This window comes from Aquarana catesbeiana, linkage group LG02 (genome assembly GCF_042186555.1).
Source record: "Aquarana catesbeiana isolate 2022-GZ linkage group LG02, ASM4218655v1, whole genome shotgun sequence".
Taxonomy (NCBI): Eukaryota; Metazoa; Chordata; class Amphibia; order Anura; family Ranidae; genus Aquarana; species Aquarana catesbeiana.
In genome coordinates, this window is record NC_133325.1 from 652,749,313 (window position 1) to 652,768,787 (window position 19,475).

A 19,475-nucleotide genomic window follows, 5' to 3' on the forward strand; every position below is an offset into this window, starting at 1 on the left:
TGTCTAGGGCAGGCATATCGGGATCAGACTAGGGTAGAGATATGGGAATAGGAGAGAAAGCGTGGTGTCTAAGCCCTGGGCAAAAATGGCTGTATTAAAACTGTTATTTGTACGAGGTGTTGTGACAAATATAAAAAAAAATCTGCTTTTGTCGTCAGGTAGACCATTTGTTATGTGCCTGAAATAGTGCTAGAATCGGATGCAAAGACCAGTCAACTGTTGCTCCGATGCAAGGGGAGCGTCGTCATTCTAAAATTGAGTGTTGTGCGGGCCTTCTGCAAAGTAAATGTTTGCCTGTAAATGTGCAATGGCTCTCTGGTCTCCGTCTTAGCTACGTGTGAGGTATTCCCCTATGGTGCAGTCATGGAGTAGGGTGCAGAATATAGGGTAAGCGTGTCCAGAAGGAGAACACAGCACCGCAGGTGCAGAATGTCCTGTAGTGAATACTCATGGCGGGAGAAGCTTCTGAGTACCGTATAAGGGCCGTAATGTGTTTGACCAGTGGTGTGATGCAACACTTGGTCATCCACATGAGACTAAGCTCTGAGTGGTTCAGTTTTAGCACCAAATTTGAAAGGTTTACCTTGAAGTCAATACAATACCTTTTACAGTAACAGTCAAAAACATATAGGTTGACCCTGTCTTACCTGACCAAAATGTTGAACTATATATAGTCCAGGCTTTGCCTATTTCAGTGTGTATACCCATGAAGGGGTCTTTAAACACTGGGTTCCATAGAGATTGACCACAGTCCTGGACCTGTATAGCATTCTGTGGCTGACCATATGTGTTGTGCCAAGTTGAGTGCCCATGCAGGACCAGTGCCTAGAACGTAATAACAGGCTATCCTCACAGTGTGGGGTCCGGGTACAGCTCCAAAAGTTTAGCGAAGCTGCGCCAACCTGGATACACTGCTTTTTGTGGCATTTGAAGGCACAGATAAATTAATAAAGGAAAATAAAAAAAAAAAAACTTAAGCTAAAAGTGATTTCCCTGTGAAGATGATGTTGTTCATGGCCTTGAGACACTAGCACAAAAATGAGGATTCACAGAGTGGGGTAGGGTGATAGGGGTGTGTCCTCAAAGTGTCCAGTCACATGACGGTACTAGCCTATAACCCAGGATCTGTGAATACTTTGCCTGTGTCCTGTATTGTACTGTACGATTAAGATAAGGGCCGATCCTAGGGTCACAGACACCTGGGTGCAGAAATATTTCTGGTGCCCCCACATGGGCGTGGTCATCCTACTAACTCCTCCTCATTACAAATATTTCTATGGCAATGACTCAAACACAGAGATGCTCCTCTAAGGAGTCTTCATTACCCTGGGATTCTCCCATGATCTCTTAACAATAAACAAGCAAGGCGCTCTCTGGTGGTGCGGGTACAGTGTGGCACTCTGGTGGTGTGGGTGCAGCGTGGCGCTCTCTCTCTGGTGGTGCGGGTACAGTGTGGCTCTCTCTCTCTCTTTGGTGGTATGGGTACAGCGTGGCTGGCTCTCTCTTTGGTGGTGTGGGTACAGCGTGGCTGGCTCTCTTTGGTGGTGCGGGTACAGCGTGGCGTGCGCTCTCTGGTGGTGCGGGTACAGCGTGGCGCTCTCTGCTGGTGCGGGTACAGCGTGGCGCTCTCTGCTGGTGCGGGTACAGCGTGGCGCTCTCTGCTGGTGCGGGTACAGCGTGGCGCTCTCTGCTGGTGCGGGTACAGCGTGGCGCTCTCTGCTGGTGCGGGTACAGCGTGGCGCTCTCTGCTGGTGCGGGTACAGCGTGGCGCTCTCTGCTGGTGCGGGTACAGCGTGGCGCTCTCTGCTGGTGCGGGTACAGCGTGGCGCTCTCTGCTGGTGCGGGTACAGCGTGGCGCTCTCTGCTGGTGCGGGTACAGCGTGGCGCTCTCTGCTGGTGCGGGTACAGCGTGGCGCTCTCTGCTGGTGCGGGTACAGCGTGGCGCTCTCTGCTGGTGCGGGTACAGCGTGGCGCTCTCTGCTGGTGCGGGTACAGCGTGGCGTGCGCTCTCTGGTGGTGCGGGTACAGCGTGGCATGCGCTCTCTGGTGGTGCGGGTACAGCGTGGCGCTCTCTGGTGGTGTGGGTACAGCGTGGCGCTCCCTCTGGTGGTGCGGGTACAGCGTGGCGCTCCCTCTGGTGGTGCGGGTACAGCGTGGCGCTCCCTCTGGTGGTGCGGGTACAGCGTGGCGTTCTCTCTGGTGGTGCGGGTACAGCGTGGCGTTCTCTCTGGTGGTGCGGGTACAGCGTGGCGTTCTCTCTGGTGGTGCGGGTACAGCGAGGCGCTCTCTGGTGGTGTGGGTACAGCATGGCGCTCTCTCTCTGGTGGTGTGGGTACAGCATGGCGCTCTCTCTCTGGTGGTACGGGTACAGCATGGGGCTCTCTCTCTCTCTGGTTGTGCGGGTACAGCGTGGCGCTCTCTGGTGGTGCGGGTACAGCGAGGCACTCTCTGGTGGTGCGGGTACAGCGCAGTGCTCTCTCTCTGGTGGTGTGGGTACAGCATGGCGCTCTCTCTCTGGTGGTGCGGGTACAGCGCGGCGCTCTCTCTCTGGTGATGCGGGTACAGCGCAGCGCTTTATCTCTGGTGGTGTGGGTACAGCGTGGCGCTATCTCTCTGGTGGTGCGGGTACAGCGTGGCGCTCTCTCTCTGGTGGTGCGGGTACAGTGTGGCGCTCTCTCTCTGGTGGTGTGGGTACAGCGCGGCGCTCTCTCTCTGGTGGTGTGGGTACAGCGCTGCGCTCTCTGGTGTGGGTACAGTGAGGTGCTCTCTCTCTGGTGGTGCGGGTACAGCACGGTGCTCTCTCTCTGGTGGTGTGGGTACAGCGTGGCGCTCTCTCTCCGGTGGTGCGGGTACAGCGCGGCCCTCTCTCTCTGGTGGTGCGGGTACAGTGCGGCGCTCTCTCTCTGGTGGTGCGGGTACAGCGCGGTGCTCTCTCTGGTGGTGCAGGTACAGCGTGGCGCTCTCTCTCTGGTGGTGCAGGTACAGCGTGGCACTCTCTGGTGGTGCGGGTATAGCGTGGAACTCTCTCTGGTGGTGCGGGTATAGCGTGGAACTCTCTCTGGTGGTGCGGGTATAGCGTGGCGCTCTCACTCTGGTGGTGCAGGTACAGCGTGGCGCTCTCACTCTGGTGGGGCAGGTACAGCGTGGCGCTCTCTCTGGTGGGGCAGGTACAGCGTGGCGCTCTCTCTGGCTTCCCCCAGCACAGTCCTCTCTTTTTCCTGTAGCACTCACTCACACAGCTTCTTCTGGGTTTCAGGCTCAAAATCTTTCCCCCCGCAGAGTGCATGCTGGGGGCTGAAGTCTGCTGCCTGTGGACAACAATGGGGCTAACAATCTTCTGGGACTACATGTCCCATGATGCTCCACTCGCCTCTTCTGACTGGCCCTCTGCTGTGGCCAATGGGGAGGGAGGCAAACTGGGCACCAAGCTGGGCGAAGAAGATGAGAGCAGTTCTCTCTTCACTGCTGACAGGAGAAAGGGGGGGCGAGCGGGGGAGATATGCTGACATCCCGCAGCTCGCCTCTCTTGTCACAGCGGGGCGGCTCGTGTTCACTGGCGGACTGCACCCCCCTGCACCCATAGCGACGCCACTGCATACAAGGAGAGGAGGGAGGGGAGCACTCTGACACTTCAGTCCCCCTCCTCTGTGGCGCCTGGGTGCGGTGCACCCCGCGCACCCACCCAGGAACAGCCCTGATTAAGATTAGGGTAAGGATTTCATCATTAAAAACATTCAGAGCAAAGTGACAGGGTATGGAAAGGGCCCCCACCCGACCCACTAATACTCACTATATCAGAACTTTCCTGCTAGATCAGCCACTGTCATTTTGCCTGAAATGTACAAGGTGCTGATGTCACCCTGGTCTTCAAATTCTCTTGAAAAACAGCGGTGCACTTCATGTACCTACAGCCTCATAGGTGTATATCTCCATAGTGAAATCATTCAAGATACTGTGCCTCTGACTGCTAGTCTCAGGAGACTTAAAGGGGTTGTAAAGTTATTTTTTTTTTTTTTTTAAAATAACAAACATGTTATACTTACCTTCACTGTGCAGCTCGTTCTGCACAGAGTGGCCCCGAACCTGGTCTTCTGGGGTCCCTCGGCGGCTGTTTCAGCTCCTCCCCGCAAGCATTTACCACCTTCATGCGAGCTCCCTCGCATGGTGGTGAGTGCTTGCGGGCGCACTCCCGTGATACAGCCGGCGGCTATAGCCGCTCGCTGTATCACTCGGCCCCGCCCCCCGGCGCGCCGCGTCATCGGATGTGATTGACAGCAGCGCGAGCCAATGGCTGCGCTGCTTTCAATCCATCCACTGCAGCCAATCAGCGACCAGGCTGAGCTGCAATGAAGCTGACGAGGACGAGGAGCGAAGATTCGAGGCGTCAGGTAAGTAAAACGGGGGGCCTGGGGGCGGCGGTACTGTCAAAAGTTTTTTCACCTTAATGCATAGAATGCATTAAGGTGAAAAAATTTTTACCTTTACAACCCCTTTAAAGTGACATTTGGCAATGTCACTGCTGTGCTTGCTGGAGTGAAAGCTGCAGTTTAAGGATCTCTTCTTCTGCTTTATCTCACTAATCATCAGTTGACCAGTCATTAGGTACATAATTCTAAAATTAAGAAGCAGAGCCTTGGCTCTACCAAGATGGCTACTTTCACACAGAAACACAGTACAAGACATGAAAAGTCAGTAACAGATCAGCTGCAGGCAGCAGCGTGGCTCTCTGGTGGTACTGGGCAGCAGCGTGGCTCTCTCATCTCAATACAGATGTCCAGTCCTTTGCCCAATGGCTTGCCTATTTTATGAACGGCTTCCATAGTACAGGTCTTCTTGAAAGCAGCATTAAACTCAAAAGCAAACATAATATTGCAGCTTACCAAATTCTTAGATGTGATGGCTGCATTAGTTTTCCGAATTCCTAGGCTTTCTTCTATTTTCATCTGGTAATCCAGAACAAGATCCCTCCCAGATGTATCAGTGTTACAGGGATGAGACAAACCATTTACCACTGTCAGGGGTGCTTACAATGATCAGCTTTTGTACAACCTTTATCCAAAAAGGAAAAAAAAACTGCTTCTGTAACCGATTATAATGTGTGAGCCGGAGTTTGGCTTCAATTTGTTACTGTATTTAAATCTGCTCATACATTTAACACTCCCCTCCCCTCAGACTAACAATGCTGCTGTGCCCCCTCTGCTTATTCATACATATATATATATATATATATATATATATATACACACACACACATACATACATACATACACACATATATACACACATACATACACACACACACAGTAGCTCACAAAAGTGAGTACACCCCTCACATTTTTGTAAATATTTTATTATATTTTTTCATGTGACAACACTGAAGAAATGACACTTTGCTACAATGTAGTGAGTGTACAGCTTGTATAACAGTGTAAATTTGCTGTCCTCTCAAAATAACTCAACACACAGCCAATAATGTTTCACCGCCTGCCGACCGCCGGCCGTCAATTGACGGCCAGGCGGCGCGGCTCTCGTTGCGGGAGGGCGTCATATGACGTCCTCCTATTTAAACAGGGAATGCGCGCGATCGTGCGCGCGCATCCCTGTTCCTTTGGTGGCGGCGTGTCACGGAGACACCGCTCGCCACCGAGGGGGGTGAACAGCCATTGGACATGGCTGTTTACCATGTGATCGGCCGTGATGAAGTCACGGCCGATCACAGATAGGTCCACCCCATTGTGCATGGCGCACGCGCGCGATCGCGAGCGTGCTGCGCGTGCACGTCGGTGACGGAGTGTTCCCGGGAACACTACTCGTCACCGACGCCGGTAAACAGCCATTGGCTGGCTGTTTACCCACGTGATCGGCTGTGATCCATTCACAGCCGATCATAAATGTAAACACAGAGCGGTAACTAGCTGTTACCAGCTCTTCTCTCCTCACACACCGTTTCCAGTGTGAGGAGAGAAGAGCCAGAAGCAGTGAGTTACCGATCTGTGTTCTGTAGTGTCTGCACCAACACCACACCTGTCCCATCCCCCCCCCCCAATTGTCATCTGTCACCCAACAGTCACCAGTGTCACCCAATAAAGTGCACCTGTCACATAAGGGACTGCCATCAGTGACCGTCAGCGGTGCACCTGTCACCCGTCACAAATCAGTGACCATCAGTGACCGCCAGCCGTCACCCATCAGTGACCGCCAGCCGTCACCCATCAGTGACCGCCAGCCGTCACCCATCAGTGACCGCCAGCCGTCACCCATCAGTGACCGCCAGCCGTCACCCATCAGTGACCGCCAGCCGTCACCCATCAGTGACCACCAGCGGTGCTCCTGTCACCCGTCACAAATCAGTGACCATCAGCAGTGCACCTGTCACCCGTCAGCTATCACCCGTCACCCATCAGTGACCGTCAGCTGTCACCCATCACCCATCAGTGACCGCCACCGTCACCCGTCACCCATCAGTGACCGCCAGCCGTCACCCATCAGTGACCGCCAGCCGTCACCCATCAGTGACCGCCAGCCGTCAGCCATCAGTGACCGCCAGCCGTCAGCCATCAGTGACCGCCAGCCGTCAGCCATCAGTGACCGCCAGCCGTCAGCCATCAGTGACCGCCAGCCGTCACCCATCAGTGACCGCCAGCCGTCACCCATCAGTGACCGCCAGCCGTCAACCGTCACCCATCAGTGACCGCCAGCCGTCACCCATCAGTGACCGCCAGCCATCACCCGTCACCCATCAGTGACCGCCAGCGGTGCTCCTGTCACCCGTCACAAATCAGTGACCATCAGCGGTGCACCTGTCACCCGTCAGCCATCACCCGTCACCCATTAGTGACCGCCAGCCATCACCCGTCACCCATCAGTGACCGCCAGCCATCACCCGTTACCCATCACCTGTCACCCATCAGTGACCGTCAGCCATCACCGATCACCTGTCACCTTTTAGTGACCGTCACCCATCACCAGAAAGTGTCCGTGGCCTGTCACCCATCAGTGACCATCGCCTGTCACACCGTCATCACCGATCAGTGAACGTCAGCTGCCACCTATCGCACAGCCCATCAGTGACCGTCACCTGCCACCTGTCACACCGCGTCATGTCCAAAAGAGTATTCAGCAGTGAGGAGGCGTTCCAGATCCTCTCCATGACCGATGAGAGCAACGGGGAGTTCTCATCAGATTCCAATTTGGATTCTGATTCAAGTTCGGCATTTGAACCAAATAGTGAATCGACAAATGATTCGGAGGAAGAATGGGTCCCTCCCAAAAGGGCACGGCACTCTGGAAACCAGGATTATATTCCCAGGCCCAGTACCCGCGCTGCCACCACCAATAGGCCCCAGGAACAAATTCCCAGGCCCAGTACCAGCGCTGCCGCCAGAGTTAGGCCCCGGGAACAAATGCCCAGTACCAGCGCTGCCACCACCAATAGGCCCCAGGAACAAATTCCTAGGCCCAGTACCAGCGCTGCCACCAGCGTTAGGCCCCGGGAACAATTGCCCAGTACCAGTGCTGCCGCCGGCGATAGAACCCAGGAACAAATGCCCAGACCCAGTACCAGTCCTGCCACATCACGCCTGAGTACCAGCACAGGAAATTCCAATCCAACTACTGGAGTGTCACACCCCCCAAGAGCCAGGGCCTCTACATACATGCCAGATGGTCTTGCCAACCCAATATGGCTGCCTTCCAACTCGGCATCGCCAATTATTCCCCCGTTCACAGCACTGCCAGGTGTGCAGACCAACACCCAAAATTTCTCAGAGATTGATTTCTTTCATATGTTTTTGCCTGACACTATGCTGCAATTTATTGTGGACCAGACAAATTTGTATGCCCAGCAATATATTGCCAACAACCCCCAATCATCCTATGCCCGTCCTTTTGAGTGGAGAGATCTGAATTTGGAGGAGTTCAAAATGTTTATGGGCCTCACCCTAAACATGGGGATTACAAAAAAAAATGAAGGACATGCCTATTGGTCCACCCACCCCATCCACAATATGCCCATTTATTCTGCCCTAATGTCCAGGTCCCGATACAAGATGATAATGCGCTTTCTTCACTTCAGCGACAACACCCAGTGCCCTCCCCACAATCATCCAAATTACGACAAGTTATACAAGATTCGCCCACTGATAAATTTCTTTTCTCAACAATTTGCAGAACTCTATGTCCCCGATCAGAAAATTTGCGTCAATGAGTCCCTGGTACCCTTTTCAGGCCGGCTAGGAATAAAGCAGTATATTCCTAGCAAAAGGGCCAGATACGGAGTAAAGTTATACAAGCTATGTGAGAGAGCCACGGGATATTTGTATGCATTCCGCATATATGAAGGAAAAGATTCCCAGCTCCAGCCCCCTGAGTGCCCGGCCTACATGGGCACAACTGGAAAGATTGTATGGGACCTGGCATACCCACTTCTAAACAAAGGATATCACATTTACGTTGACAACTTTTACACCAGCCTGCCCCTTTTCAAACACTTATACATCGCAAAAACCCTGGCCTGTGGAACCTCCAGAAAAAATAGAAAGGGCTTCCCACAATCTTTAGTGAACAAAAAGCTGCGAAGGGGGGAAAGAGCATCATTGAGATGCAACGAAGTGCTGGCCTTGAGGTGGAAGGATAAGAGGGACGTGCACATGATGTCCACCATCCATGAAGACACTGCAATTGTGGTACAAAGAAGACAAGGTCCCATTGAAAAGCCAACATGTGTCCAAGATTATAATCTCTACATGGGGGGGGTAGATTTTAACGATCAAATGATTCAGCCCTATTTGTCAATCAGGTGGTCCCGATTCTGGTATAAGAAGGTAGCAATTTATCTCATCCATTTGGCCATTTACAATTCCTAGGTAGTCTACACCAAATCCATTGAAAGCCCTGCCCCCTTCCTAAAATTCATAGAAGAAGTTGTCACGTCCCTCATCTATCACCAAAGACCCCCCCAAGAAGACCTTCGCTCTGAGGCTGTTTGCCGACTCCATGAGCGCCACTTCCTCTTCAGCATTCCACCATCTGAAGCAGGCCGAAGACGGCAAAAAAAATGTCGCGTGTGCACCAAAAGGGGATTTAGAAGACATACCAGCTACCATTGTCCCCAGTGTCCCTCCCAACCTGGCCTTTGCATTGGTGAATGCTTCCAAATTTATCACACATCCATAAAATATTAGCCCATATTTTTAACCATTTCCCCATTTTCATCATCTGTGCTGACCATTTTCCATTCTTTCCCAAATAACCATGCCACTGCCTTCCATGTGAACTGACCCTGGCCTGTTTTTTGACTATGCCTCTGCCTACCGTTTGGACTGCTTTCATGTGAACTGACCCTGGCCTGTTTTGTGACTATGCCTCTGCCTACCGTTTGGACTGCCTCCACGTGAACTGACCCTGGCCTGTTTTATCAACTACTCTACTGCCTACCGCTTGGACTGCTTACATGTGAACCGACCCTGGCCTGTTTTATGGACTATGCTTTTGCCTACCGCTTGGACTGATCTGTTGCCCTGCTACTGTAGTACACAGGGGTCTCACATATGTGAGGGGCTCCATAATTGTTTTTCCGGTTGGAGAAAACAATTATTTTTGTTTTCTCCGGGTTTCGGAATTAGGGTCTGGAGTCCGGAGGCTTCATAGAGATTTGGGTGGGTCGAAGCCTCTACCCCTGTGCCCCTGTGCACAGGTCTTACCTGATTGTGGCCCTCAGCCTGCTGCTGACTTACTGCCAACATGCCCATGCCTGTCGCGGTACAATAATGAGTGTCTGCAGTTAACAGTGTACCAGGACCAATATTATGGCTGTGTTGGCTGTCTCTGCCTGGACAATTTCTATGGACTGTGCTGTGCCGACTATAGACAATATTCCTGCCTGCTGCCTGGATAGTTAATATTGCTGTCGCTAAGCACCTCCCTGCCTGCTGCCTGGACCAGTGCTCTCCTCTGTGGATACTACTAAAAGCACAGGTAATGCTTTTTTTTTACCCTTTCTGCAATAGAATTTATTTTGGATTGTAATTCTTGGTATGTGCATGCTATGTGTTAGAAATATGAAGGGTTTTCAAAAATGATAGGTTGCCAGGAAATTATATATGTCATTTATGCTCCTAGAACGCCTGATGGTGCTACTTTGATGTTGGGCCTCTGTATGTGGCCAGGCTGTGTAAAAGTCTCACACATGTGGTATTGCCATACTCAGGAGGAGTAGCAGAATGTATTTTGGGGTGTCATCTTTGCTACATACATGCTGCTATGTTTTCATTTTTTTCCACATTTTTTAAAAACTTCTGGAAAAAAATGAACCGTTCAAAAGACTCATTATGCCTCAGATTATATGTTGGGGTGTTTGCTTTCCAAAATGGGGTCATTTTGGGGGCAATTCCATTGTCCTGGTGCTCCAGGGCCTTCAAAAATGCAATAGGTGGTTGAGCAATGAGATGTGTCATTTATGCTCGTAGATCGCCTGATGGTGCTACTTCAATGTTGGGCCTTTGTATGTGGCCAGGCTGTGTAAAAGTCTCACACATGTGGTATCGCCATACTCAGGAGGAGTAGCAGAATGTATTTTGGGGTGTCATCTTTGCTACGTACATGCTATGTGTTGGAAATATCTGATAAATGGACAACTTTGTGTAAAAAAAAATGTGTTTTTATTTTTTCCACATTTTCCAAAAACTTCTGGGAAAAAATGAACCGTTCAAAAGACTCATTATACCTCATAGATTATACGTTGGGGTGTTTGCTTTCCAAAATGGGGTCAGTTTGGGGGCAATTCTATTGTCCTGGTGCTCCAGGGCCTTCAAAAGTGTAAATGGTGGTTGAGAAATGAGATGTGTCATTTAGGCTCGTAGAACGCATGAAGATGCTACTTCAATGTTCGGCCTTTGTATGTGGCCAGGCTGTGTAAAAGTCTCACACATGTGGTATCGCCATACTCAGGAAGAGTAGCAGAATGTATTTTGGGGTGTAATTTGTTGTATGCATATGCTCTGAGAGAGAAATAACCTGTTAATATGACAATTTTGTAAAAAAAAAAAAAAAAAAAAAAAAAAAAAAAAAAAAAATCTTCATTTTGCAAAGAATTGTGGGAAAAAATTACAACTTAAAAAAATTCACCATGCTACTTACTTAATACCTTGGAATGTCTACTTTCTAAAAAGGGGTCATTTAGGGGGTATTTGTACTTTTCTGACTTGTTAGTGTACCAAGAAATGAGATAGACCATCACTACATCTGTGTGATCAGATGTGATCAATTTTCAGTGATTGGCACCATAGTTTGTAGACTCTATAACTTTCACAAAGATCAAATAATTTACACTAATTTGGGTTATTTTTACCAAAGCTATGTAGCAGTATAAATTTTGGCCAAAATTTATGAAGAAAAATTACTAATTTGCAAAATTTTATGACAGAAACAACGAAAAAGGCATTTTTTTCACAAAATTTACGGTCTTTTTTATTTATAGCACAAAAAATAAAAAACCCACTAGTGATTAAATACCACCAAAAGAAAGCTCTATTTGTGTGAAAAAAAGGACGCAAATTTCATATGGGTACAGTGTTGCACGACTGAGTAATTGTCATTCAAAGTGTGAGAGCGCTGAAAGCTGAAAATTGGTCTGGGCAGGAAGGGGGTGTAAGTGCACTGTATTGAGGTGGTTAAACCGCTGGCAACAAAAGTGAGTACACCTTTAAGTGAAAATGTCCAAATTGGGCCCAAAGTGTCAATATTTTGTGTGGCCGCCATTATTTTCCAGCACTGCCTTAACCCTCTTGGGTTCAACCTTCACAGGTTGCCACTGGAGTCCTCTTCCACTCATGACATCACAGAGCTGATGGATGTTAGAGACCTTGCGCTCCTCCACCTTCCGTTTGAGGATGCCCCACAGATGCTCAATAGGGTTTAGGTCTGGAGACATGCTTGGCCAGTCCATCACCTTTACCCTCAGCTTCTTTAGCAAGGCAGTGGTCATCTTGGAGATGTGTTTGGGGTCATTATGTTGAAATACTGCCCTGCGGCCCAGTCCCCGAAGGGAGGGGATTATGCTCTGCTTCAGTATGTCACTGTACATGTTGGCATTCATGGTTCTTGACTGTAGGCAAGACATACTTGTCTTTGTACTCTTCACCTGGTTGCCGCACACGATTGACACCATTTGAACCAAATAAGTTTATCTTGGTCTCATCAGACCACAGGACACGGTTCCAGTAATCCATGTCCTTAGTCTACTTGTCTTTAGCAAACTGTTTGCGGGTTTTCTTGTGCATCATCTTTAGAAGAGGCTTCCTTCTGGGATGACAGCCATGCAGACCAATTTGATGCAGTGTGCAGCGTATGGTCTGAGCACTGACAGGCTGACCCCTCCCCCCACCCCTTTAACCTCTGCAGCAATGCTGGCAGCACTCATACGTCTATTTCCCAAAGAAAACCTCTGAATATGACGCTGAGCACATGCCCTCACTTCTTTAGTCGACCATGGCGAGGCCTGTTCTGAGTGGAATAAGTGAGAGAAGCCGTGCTAGAATAGTCCCAATTGATGCACCAGGATGTTTGATTGAATATCATGATAATATGTTTCCATAGTTGAAATTGGTGGGATAAATCCTTATGACAATGACACCAAAGTGATTCACATCAAGATGTGCACCTCCACCATAAGAAAAACTTGCACACCGGCACCACTGTAAAGTCCGTGATCGCCTCATTCAGCAAAGGACCCAAAAAGAAAGACTAGCCATAGCGTAATATTGTCTAACCTTTTAATTGTAAGAAAAAGTATTGCACTTACATTGATAGGTTTAAAAATCACATATAAAAACAGAACCAGCCGGCTCGCAAACAAGCGTCCGTCCACCTAGTAAGACAGCGTGGTGACATCAACCTGTACCCTCCTCCAGACACGTTTCGTCATATGTAACTTTGTCATTGAGGAACGGATAGCGTATTGACTCACCACCTTATAAAAAGAGCCACATCTCGTTCTGAGTCTCAGGTGTCGGACCACAAACGCCATATTGAATATGGGCAACCCTTCCCTACCAATGAGAAAGGGCATCCCAAGGCACAATTTGTGAATATAAACAACTAAATCTATAAATAATTTAATAAATTAAAGGTAATGATATCTATCCATCGAAACCTCACCTGTAAATCAAATTACCGAAAAAACATAACCTAATGAAAACCCCACTCCATCTTATTAACCATCTTATTAACCCATTCATGGAGTTTAGCAAGTGAATATACCTAAATAATGATTATAGAGGACTAAAATCTCTGATATAGATCAATAGGTCTGTGAATTATTTACTTTATACGCCCTAAGGCACACCTAATTTATACATTACCAATTTATTTTTAATATAAACGATAATAAATCTAAATCCGCTCTACATACCCCTAGTGTAAATTAAATATCCCATCACATTCCCAAATTATTTATAAATAAATAAAATAAATATATTATAATTAGTGATAAATGAATAATTAATACTAAAACCAGTAACCCTGATGACTATTAATCAAATTGTATAAATATACTAAATTATATTCTAAAACAAAAAGTAAAAAAAAGTATAATAAAAAATATATAAATTAAAAATTCAATATAAAATTACTAGTTAGACCTACACACATGACTATACACTAGTGGCCATTAGGAATTATCTATAAAGGCATTCGTATCAACATCTATATTCAACCCATAAGGGGCATAAGTCTTAAGCTTATGGATTCAGGACATTTCCAATCTAGATATTTCCCTCACTATTGAACTGGGAACTGAATGTATCTATGCCCATAAAGAGGCGTTTGGTCCTCCCTACATATTGAAAACCACATGGGCACTGCAATAAATAGACTACCCCCACTGTTGAACAGGTAATAAACAGTTTAACCGTATGTTGCATCTGAGTGCTGGTGGAAACAAAACTGGTAGTTCTTCTATGAGCACAACAGCTCAGAGAACACACCCTACACCTTTTACATTGGTAAAAACCAGTCAGTTTGTTAAAAAAACGAATTCTATTAGTGGGGGGTTAAAGATATTGGGGCCACTCTATTTCTTATTGAGAAGGCCCCTTTAAACACCACCTGTGGTTTATCAGGTAACACTGCCTTCAATAGGAAAAGGGAACGCAAAAGAAAACCCTGTTCAGATCAGGACGAATTTCTTGCACAGGCCAAGACCTTAACATGTAGATTTCTGGAGAAGGGCTATACCAGTGAGTCTCCGACTACTACATTGGAGTCTGTAAAAGTTATGAATAGGGAAGACTTACTCCTAGGATAGGCCACCACGTACAAATGGGTTTTTTTCCTCAGAGGTTCCCTTTGTGACCACCTATGCTTTGCAACATGGGAGTATTAGGCAAAAATTTTTTCGGCATTGGCATATTGTGAATAATGATAGAGTACTGAAGGCAGTGTTACCTAAAAGGGGGCTTCCTTAATAAGAAATAGAGTGCCCCCCAATATCTTTAACCCCCCCCACTAATAGAATTATTTTTTTTAACCAACTGTTTTTTACCAATGTAAATAATGTAGGGTGTGTTCTCTGAGCGGTTGTGCTCATAGAACTACCAGTTTTGTTTCCACCAGCTCTCAGATGCAACATACGATTAAACCGTTTATGACCTGTTCAAAAGTGGGGTTGGTCTATTTATTGCAGTGCCCATGTGGTTTTCAACATGAAGGGAGGACCAAACGTCCCCTACAGGTTCATCTTAATGAACTCATCACCAATATTAAAACTGGATTTAGGAACCACTAGGTGTCTAAGCATTACTTGCTTGTACATAATAAAGAACCTTCTAAGACCCTCTTTATTGGCAAAGATAAATTCAGTCCCCAATGGAGGGGAAGTTCACTGGTGAGGGAAATATCTAGAAATGTCCTGGATCCATAAGCTTAACCTTTATAGATAATTCCTAATGGCTACTAGTGTATACTCGATCTGAGTCACGTGTTTAGGTCTAACTGTAATAATTTCACTTGTAAAAAACTTGTTAAACTCCGTGAATAGTTTACCAAGATGGAGTGGGGTTTTCATTAGGTTATGTTTTTTCAGTAATTTAATTTACAGGTGAGGTTTCAGTGGATAGATATCATCATTACCTTTATTTATTAAATTATTTATAGATTTAGTTGTTTATATTCACAAACTGCGCCTTGGGATGCCCTTTCTCATTGGTAGGGAAGGGTTGCCCATATTCAATATGGTGTTTGTGGTCCGACACCCGAGACTCAGAATGAGGTGTGGCTCTGTTTATAAGGTGGTGAGTCAATACACTGTCCGTTCCCCATTGACAACGTCACGTATGGCAAAATGCATCTGGAGGAGGGTACAGGTTGACGTCACCACGCTGTCTTACTAGGAGAGACGGGCACTTGTTGCGAGCCAGACAGCTCTGTTTTTATATGCAATATTTACACCTACCAATGTAAGTGTAATACTTTTTCTTGCAATTAAAAAGTTACACAATATTACGCTATGGCTAGTCTTTCTTTTTGGGTCCTTTGCTGAATGAGATGATCACGGACTTTACAGTGGTGCCAGTGTGCAAGAATCATTGCAGCCATCTATCCAGTGTTAATCATTCTTAAGATCTTCTATGCAAGTAAAGGCCTTGGCTGCCTGATTTTGCTTTCTATCTGGTAAGCAAGTTTTTCTTATGGTTGCGGTGCACTTCTTGATGTGAATCACTGTGGTGTCGTTGTCATAAGGATTTATCCCCTGTTTGGTCTTGGCCACCATGCTGCAGCTCAGTTTCAGGATCTTGGCAATCTTCTTATAGCCTAGGCCATCTTTATGTAGAGCAACAATTCTTTTTTCAGATCTTCAGAGAGTTCTTGCCATGAGGTGCCATGTTGAACTTCCAGTGACCAGTATGAGAGTGTGAGAGCGATAACACCAAATTTAACACACCTGCTTCCCATTCCAAGGTATTTAGAAAGATGCATGTTTGAGTTGGTGTACCATCCATCGCACTTCCGCAGTCACGCTGCACACAGAGAAGCCTCATCACTAGCTGGATATTCCAGATTTGGGTCCCCATACAAGCTTGATTTGCTTGCTTTTTGGTAAGCGTGAATTTCATGTGGTGGAGGATCACTGTGAGCGGTGTTTATTTCCAGTCTTCACATACAAGTCTTTACTGAGGAATATTGAGGGGATTTTCTTTGGGACTTTCTTTACTTTTCTTGGAGGATTTCTTGGACTTCTCAATTTATGAACTTTGACATGCACCAATTCATTTTATGTTTTTTATGCATTACATATCACTTATTGTATATGGTTTAGTGCAATTTTTTATTCCATGGATGTTGGTATCCCTATAGAGGATTTTCTAGATTTCTCACTTCACGTACTTTGATATGAATTAATTTTTATGCACTCATACATCCATCATGTTATAGCGCAGTTTTTTCTATTTGTTTGTTGTTTTTTTGTGTATATCTCACAGTTAAACTGCTGCTTTTTTAGGGTTTTTTTTTGTGGTAGCGCGGTATTTTTTCTTTTTTTTATGCTCCCCATTCACACCTGAGACCTTGTAACACTAACGAGTCACATGACACCGGGGAGGGCAAATGGATAATTGGGCCCAATTTGGACATTTTCACTTAGGCATGTACTCACTTTTGTTGCCAGCTGTTTAGACATTAATGGCTGTGTGTTGAATTATTTTGAGGGGACAGAAATTTACACTGCTATACAAGCTGTACACTCACTACTTTACAATGTAGCAAAGTGTCATTTCCTCAGTGTTGTCACATGAAAAGATATAATAAAATATTTACAAAAATGTGAGGGGTGTACTCACTTTTGCGAGATACTGTGTGTGTATATATATATATATATATATATATATATATATATATATATATATATATATATATATATATATATATTACACACACACATTGCCCTGTATTTGGCTCCATCCATCTTCCTATCAACTCTGACCAACTTCCTTGTACTTCCCTGTACCTTTTGAAGAAAAGCATCCTCACAACATGGTGCTGCCACTACCATGTTTCACGGTGGGGATTCTGTGCTCAGGGTGATGTGCAGTGTTCGTTTTCCACCACATGTAGCGTTTTGCTTTTAGGCCAAAAAGTTAAATTTTGGTCTCATCTGACCAGAAAACCTTCTTCCACAATTTTGCTGTGTCCCCTACAGGGCTTCTCACAAAATGAAAACAGGACTTCTTATGGCTTTCTTTCAACAATGGCCACTCTTCCATAAAGGCCAGATTTGTGGTGTGTATGACTAATAGTTGTCCTGTGGACAGATTTTCCCACCTGAGCTGTGGATCTCTGCAGCTCCTGCTGCTTCTCTGATTATTGCTCTCCCTGCCCGTCCTGACAGTTTAGGTGGATGGCCATATCTTGGTAGGTTTGCAGTTGTGCCATACTCTTTCCATTTTCAGATGATTAATTGAACAGTGCTCCATGAGATGTTCAAAGCTCAGGATATTTTTTTATACCCTAACCCTGCTTTAAACTTCTCCACAACTTTATCCCTTTATCCCTGTCTGGTGTGTTCCTTGGCCTTCATGATGCTGTTTCTTTCACTAAGGTTCTCCAACAAACCTCTGAGGGCTTCACAGAACAGCTGTATTTATACTGAAATTAAATTACACACAGGTGGACCCTGTTTACTAATTAGGTGACATAACTACACACAGGTGGACCCTGTTTACTAATTAGGTGACATCTGAAAGCAATTGGTTCCTCTAAATTTTAGTTAGGGGTATCAGAGTAAAGGGGGCTGAATACAAATGCACGCCACACTTTTCATATATCTGTAAAAAATGTTCAAAACCATTTATCATTTTCCTTCTACTTCACAATTATGTGCCACTTTGTGTTGGTCTATCAAATAAAATCCCAATAAAACTCATTTGCGTTTTTGGTTGTAACATGACAAAATGTGGAAAATTTCAAGGGCTATGAAAACTTTTTCAAGGCACTGTAATATATATATATATATATATATATATATATATATATATATATATATATATATATATATATATATATATTTTTTTTTTTTCTAATAAAATCAATGGCTTTGGAGCTTGTTTGCAGCATTTGCTTGCATTGCCACAAATGTGTTCTATGCCAAAAATACACATGAAAAAAAAAATGCTATGGCGATCTTCAGAATCTTATGTTTACACACACTGCTAAAGCAGCTACATGTCCTCAGTACTGAAACTATTTCATTGAAGGATATGGTCCTTAATATTGAAAGAGTATACAGCATAGAAAAGAAAACATAAGTATACTATACACAACCACTTCTATGCAAAAGACATGCATCAATTTAGGGGCATAAATACGTTTCAGGAGGGGGGGGGGGGGTTAGCACTCTCTTTTTGGGCACCAGAGAAGACTAAGGTGGTGAAAATTGTGTATGTTGCAAAATTGCAACAATTGGAGGGAATGAAATCTTGAGCCTATGTACAGAGTGCAGGGGCGAGGAATGGGTAATGCACAGAGTGCAGGGGTCAGAAATGGTTAATGTACATAGCGCAAGGGTCAGAAATGGTTCTTGTACCTAGTGCAGGGGTCAAAAGTATGTGTTGTACAGAGTGCAGGTGTATAATGTACACAGCGCAAGGGTCAGTAGTGGGTAACGTAGATAGTGCAAGGGTCAGGTATATAATGTACAGAGTCGGAGGTTAGGTGTGTATAACAGTGCAGGGTTCAGAAGTATATATGGACCAGCGTACAACACACTCATTTCAACACCACTCTTGTATGCATAGCACATCAGTACCACCTATGCACACACTGTATACCTACATATACACTGTATTCAGATGCATAAACATACGCAAACACACACACACACAAATCACTTACCCCTCTGTTGACATGGCTGGCTGACCCTTCAGCTGCTCTTGCAGGCAGCAAAGCGGAGGGGTTGTAATACTGAGGAGGAATGGCAAGACAGGCTATGCCATGTATAAGGCAGCCATCCTCATAACTGTACAGAAAAAATGTGGCTGCCCAACATGTTGCAAAAGACAGCAGAGAAACTAGATTGGTAGTGGCTCTGGTACCCAGGGAACCATGTAAGAGTTGTGGTGGCACATGCCCTGGATACCTGGGCCAATGCCCATGCGTGGATGGAAGTTTGGAGTTATTCTCCCTCCCATCTATGCCCCAGCACTCATTGTAAGGGGGAGGAAAGAACAGTTTATGGTACAAATTAAAATAAATCTTCAACCAAGCAGAAGCCCAAGGAAGCAGCTTACCTAGATCATTCAATAATGAGGGTGATGTTAGATGGCCCTGTCTCAAAAGTTCTCTTCTAACTTCTTCACTCTCTATGTGTAGCTCAGACACCATGTTACAGGGGATGTATCCTGTTCTCCCTCCATGCTTTCCCCGATAAAATCCATCTGTATCCTTATCACCAAAAACCTACAAAACATTTTCATAGTATTATTATT

The 19,475-nt window shown here is 46.1% G+C and overlaps 1 protein-coding gene across 9 annotated transcripts in view; it reads right to left on the minus strand.

Annotated features, from left to right (window-relative positions):
* The window catches only part of TSPOAP1 (TSPO associated protein 1), a 381,255-nt gene that overhangs the window by 78,044 nt on the left and 283,736 nt on the right, over window positions 1–19,475 (minus strand). For all 9 annotated transcript variants that reach the window (XM_073616534.1, XM_073616531.1, XM_073616535.1 and 6 more), the window contains one exon: window positions 19,278–19,446. In XM_073616534.1, the coding sequence (XP_073472635.1) occupies window positions 19,278–19,446 (169 nt within the window). The remainder of the gene's footprint in view (window positions 1–19,277; window positions 19,447–19,475) is intronic.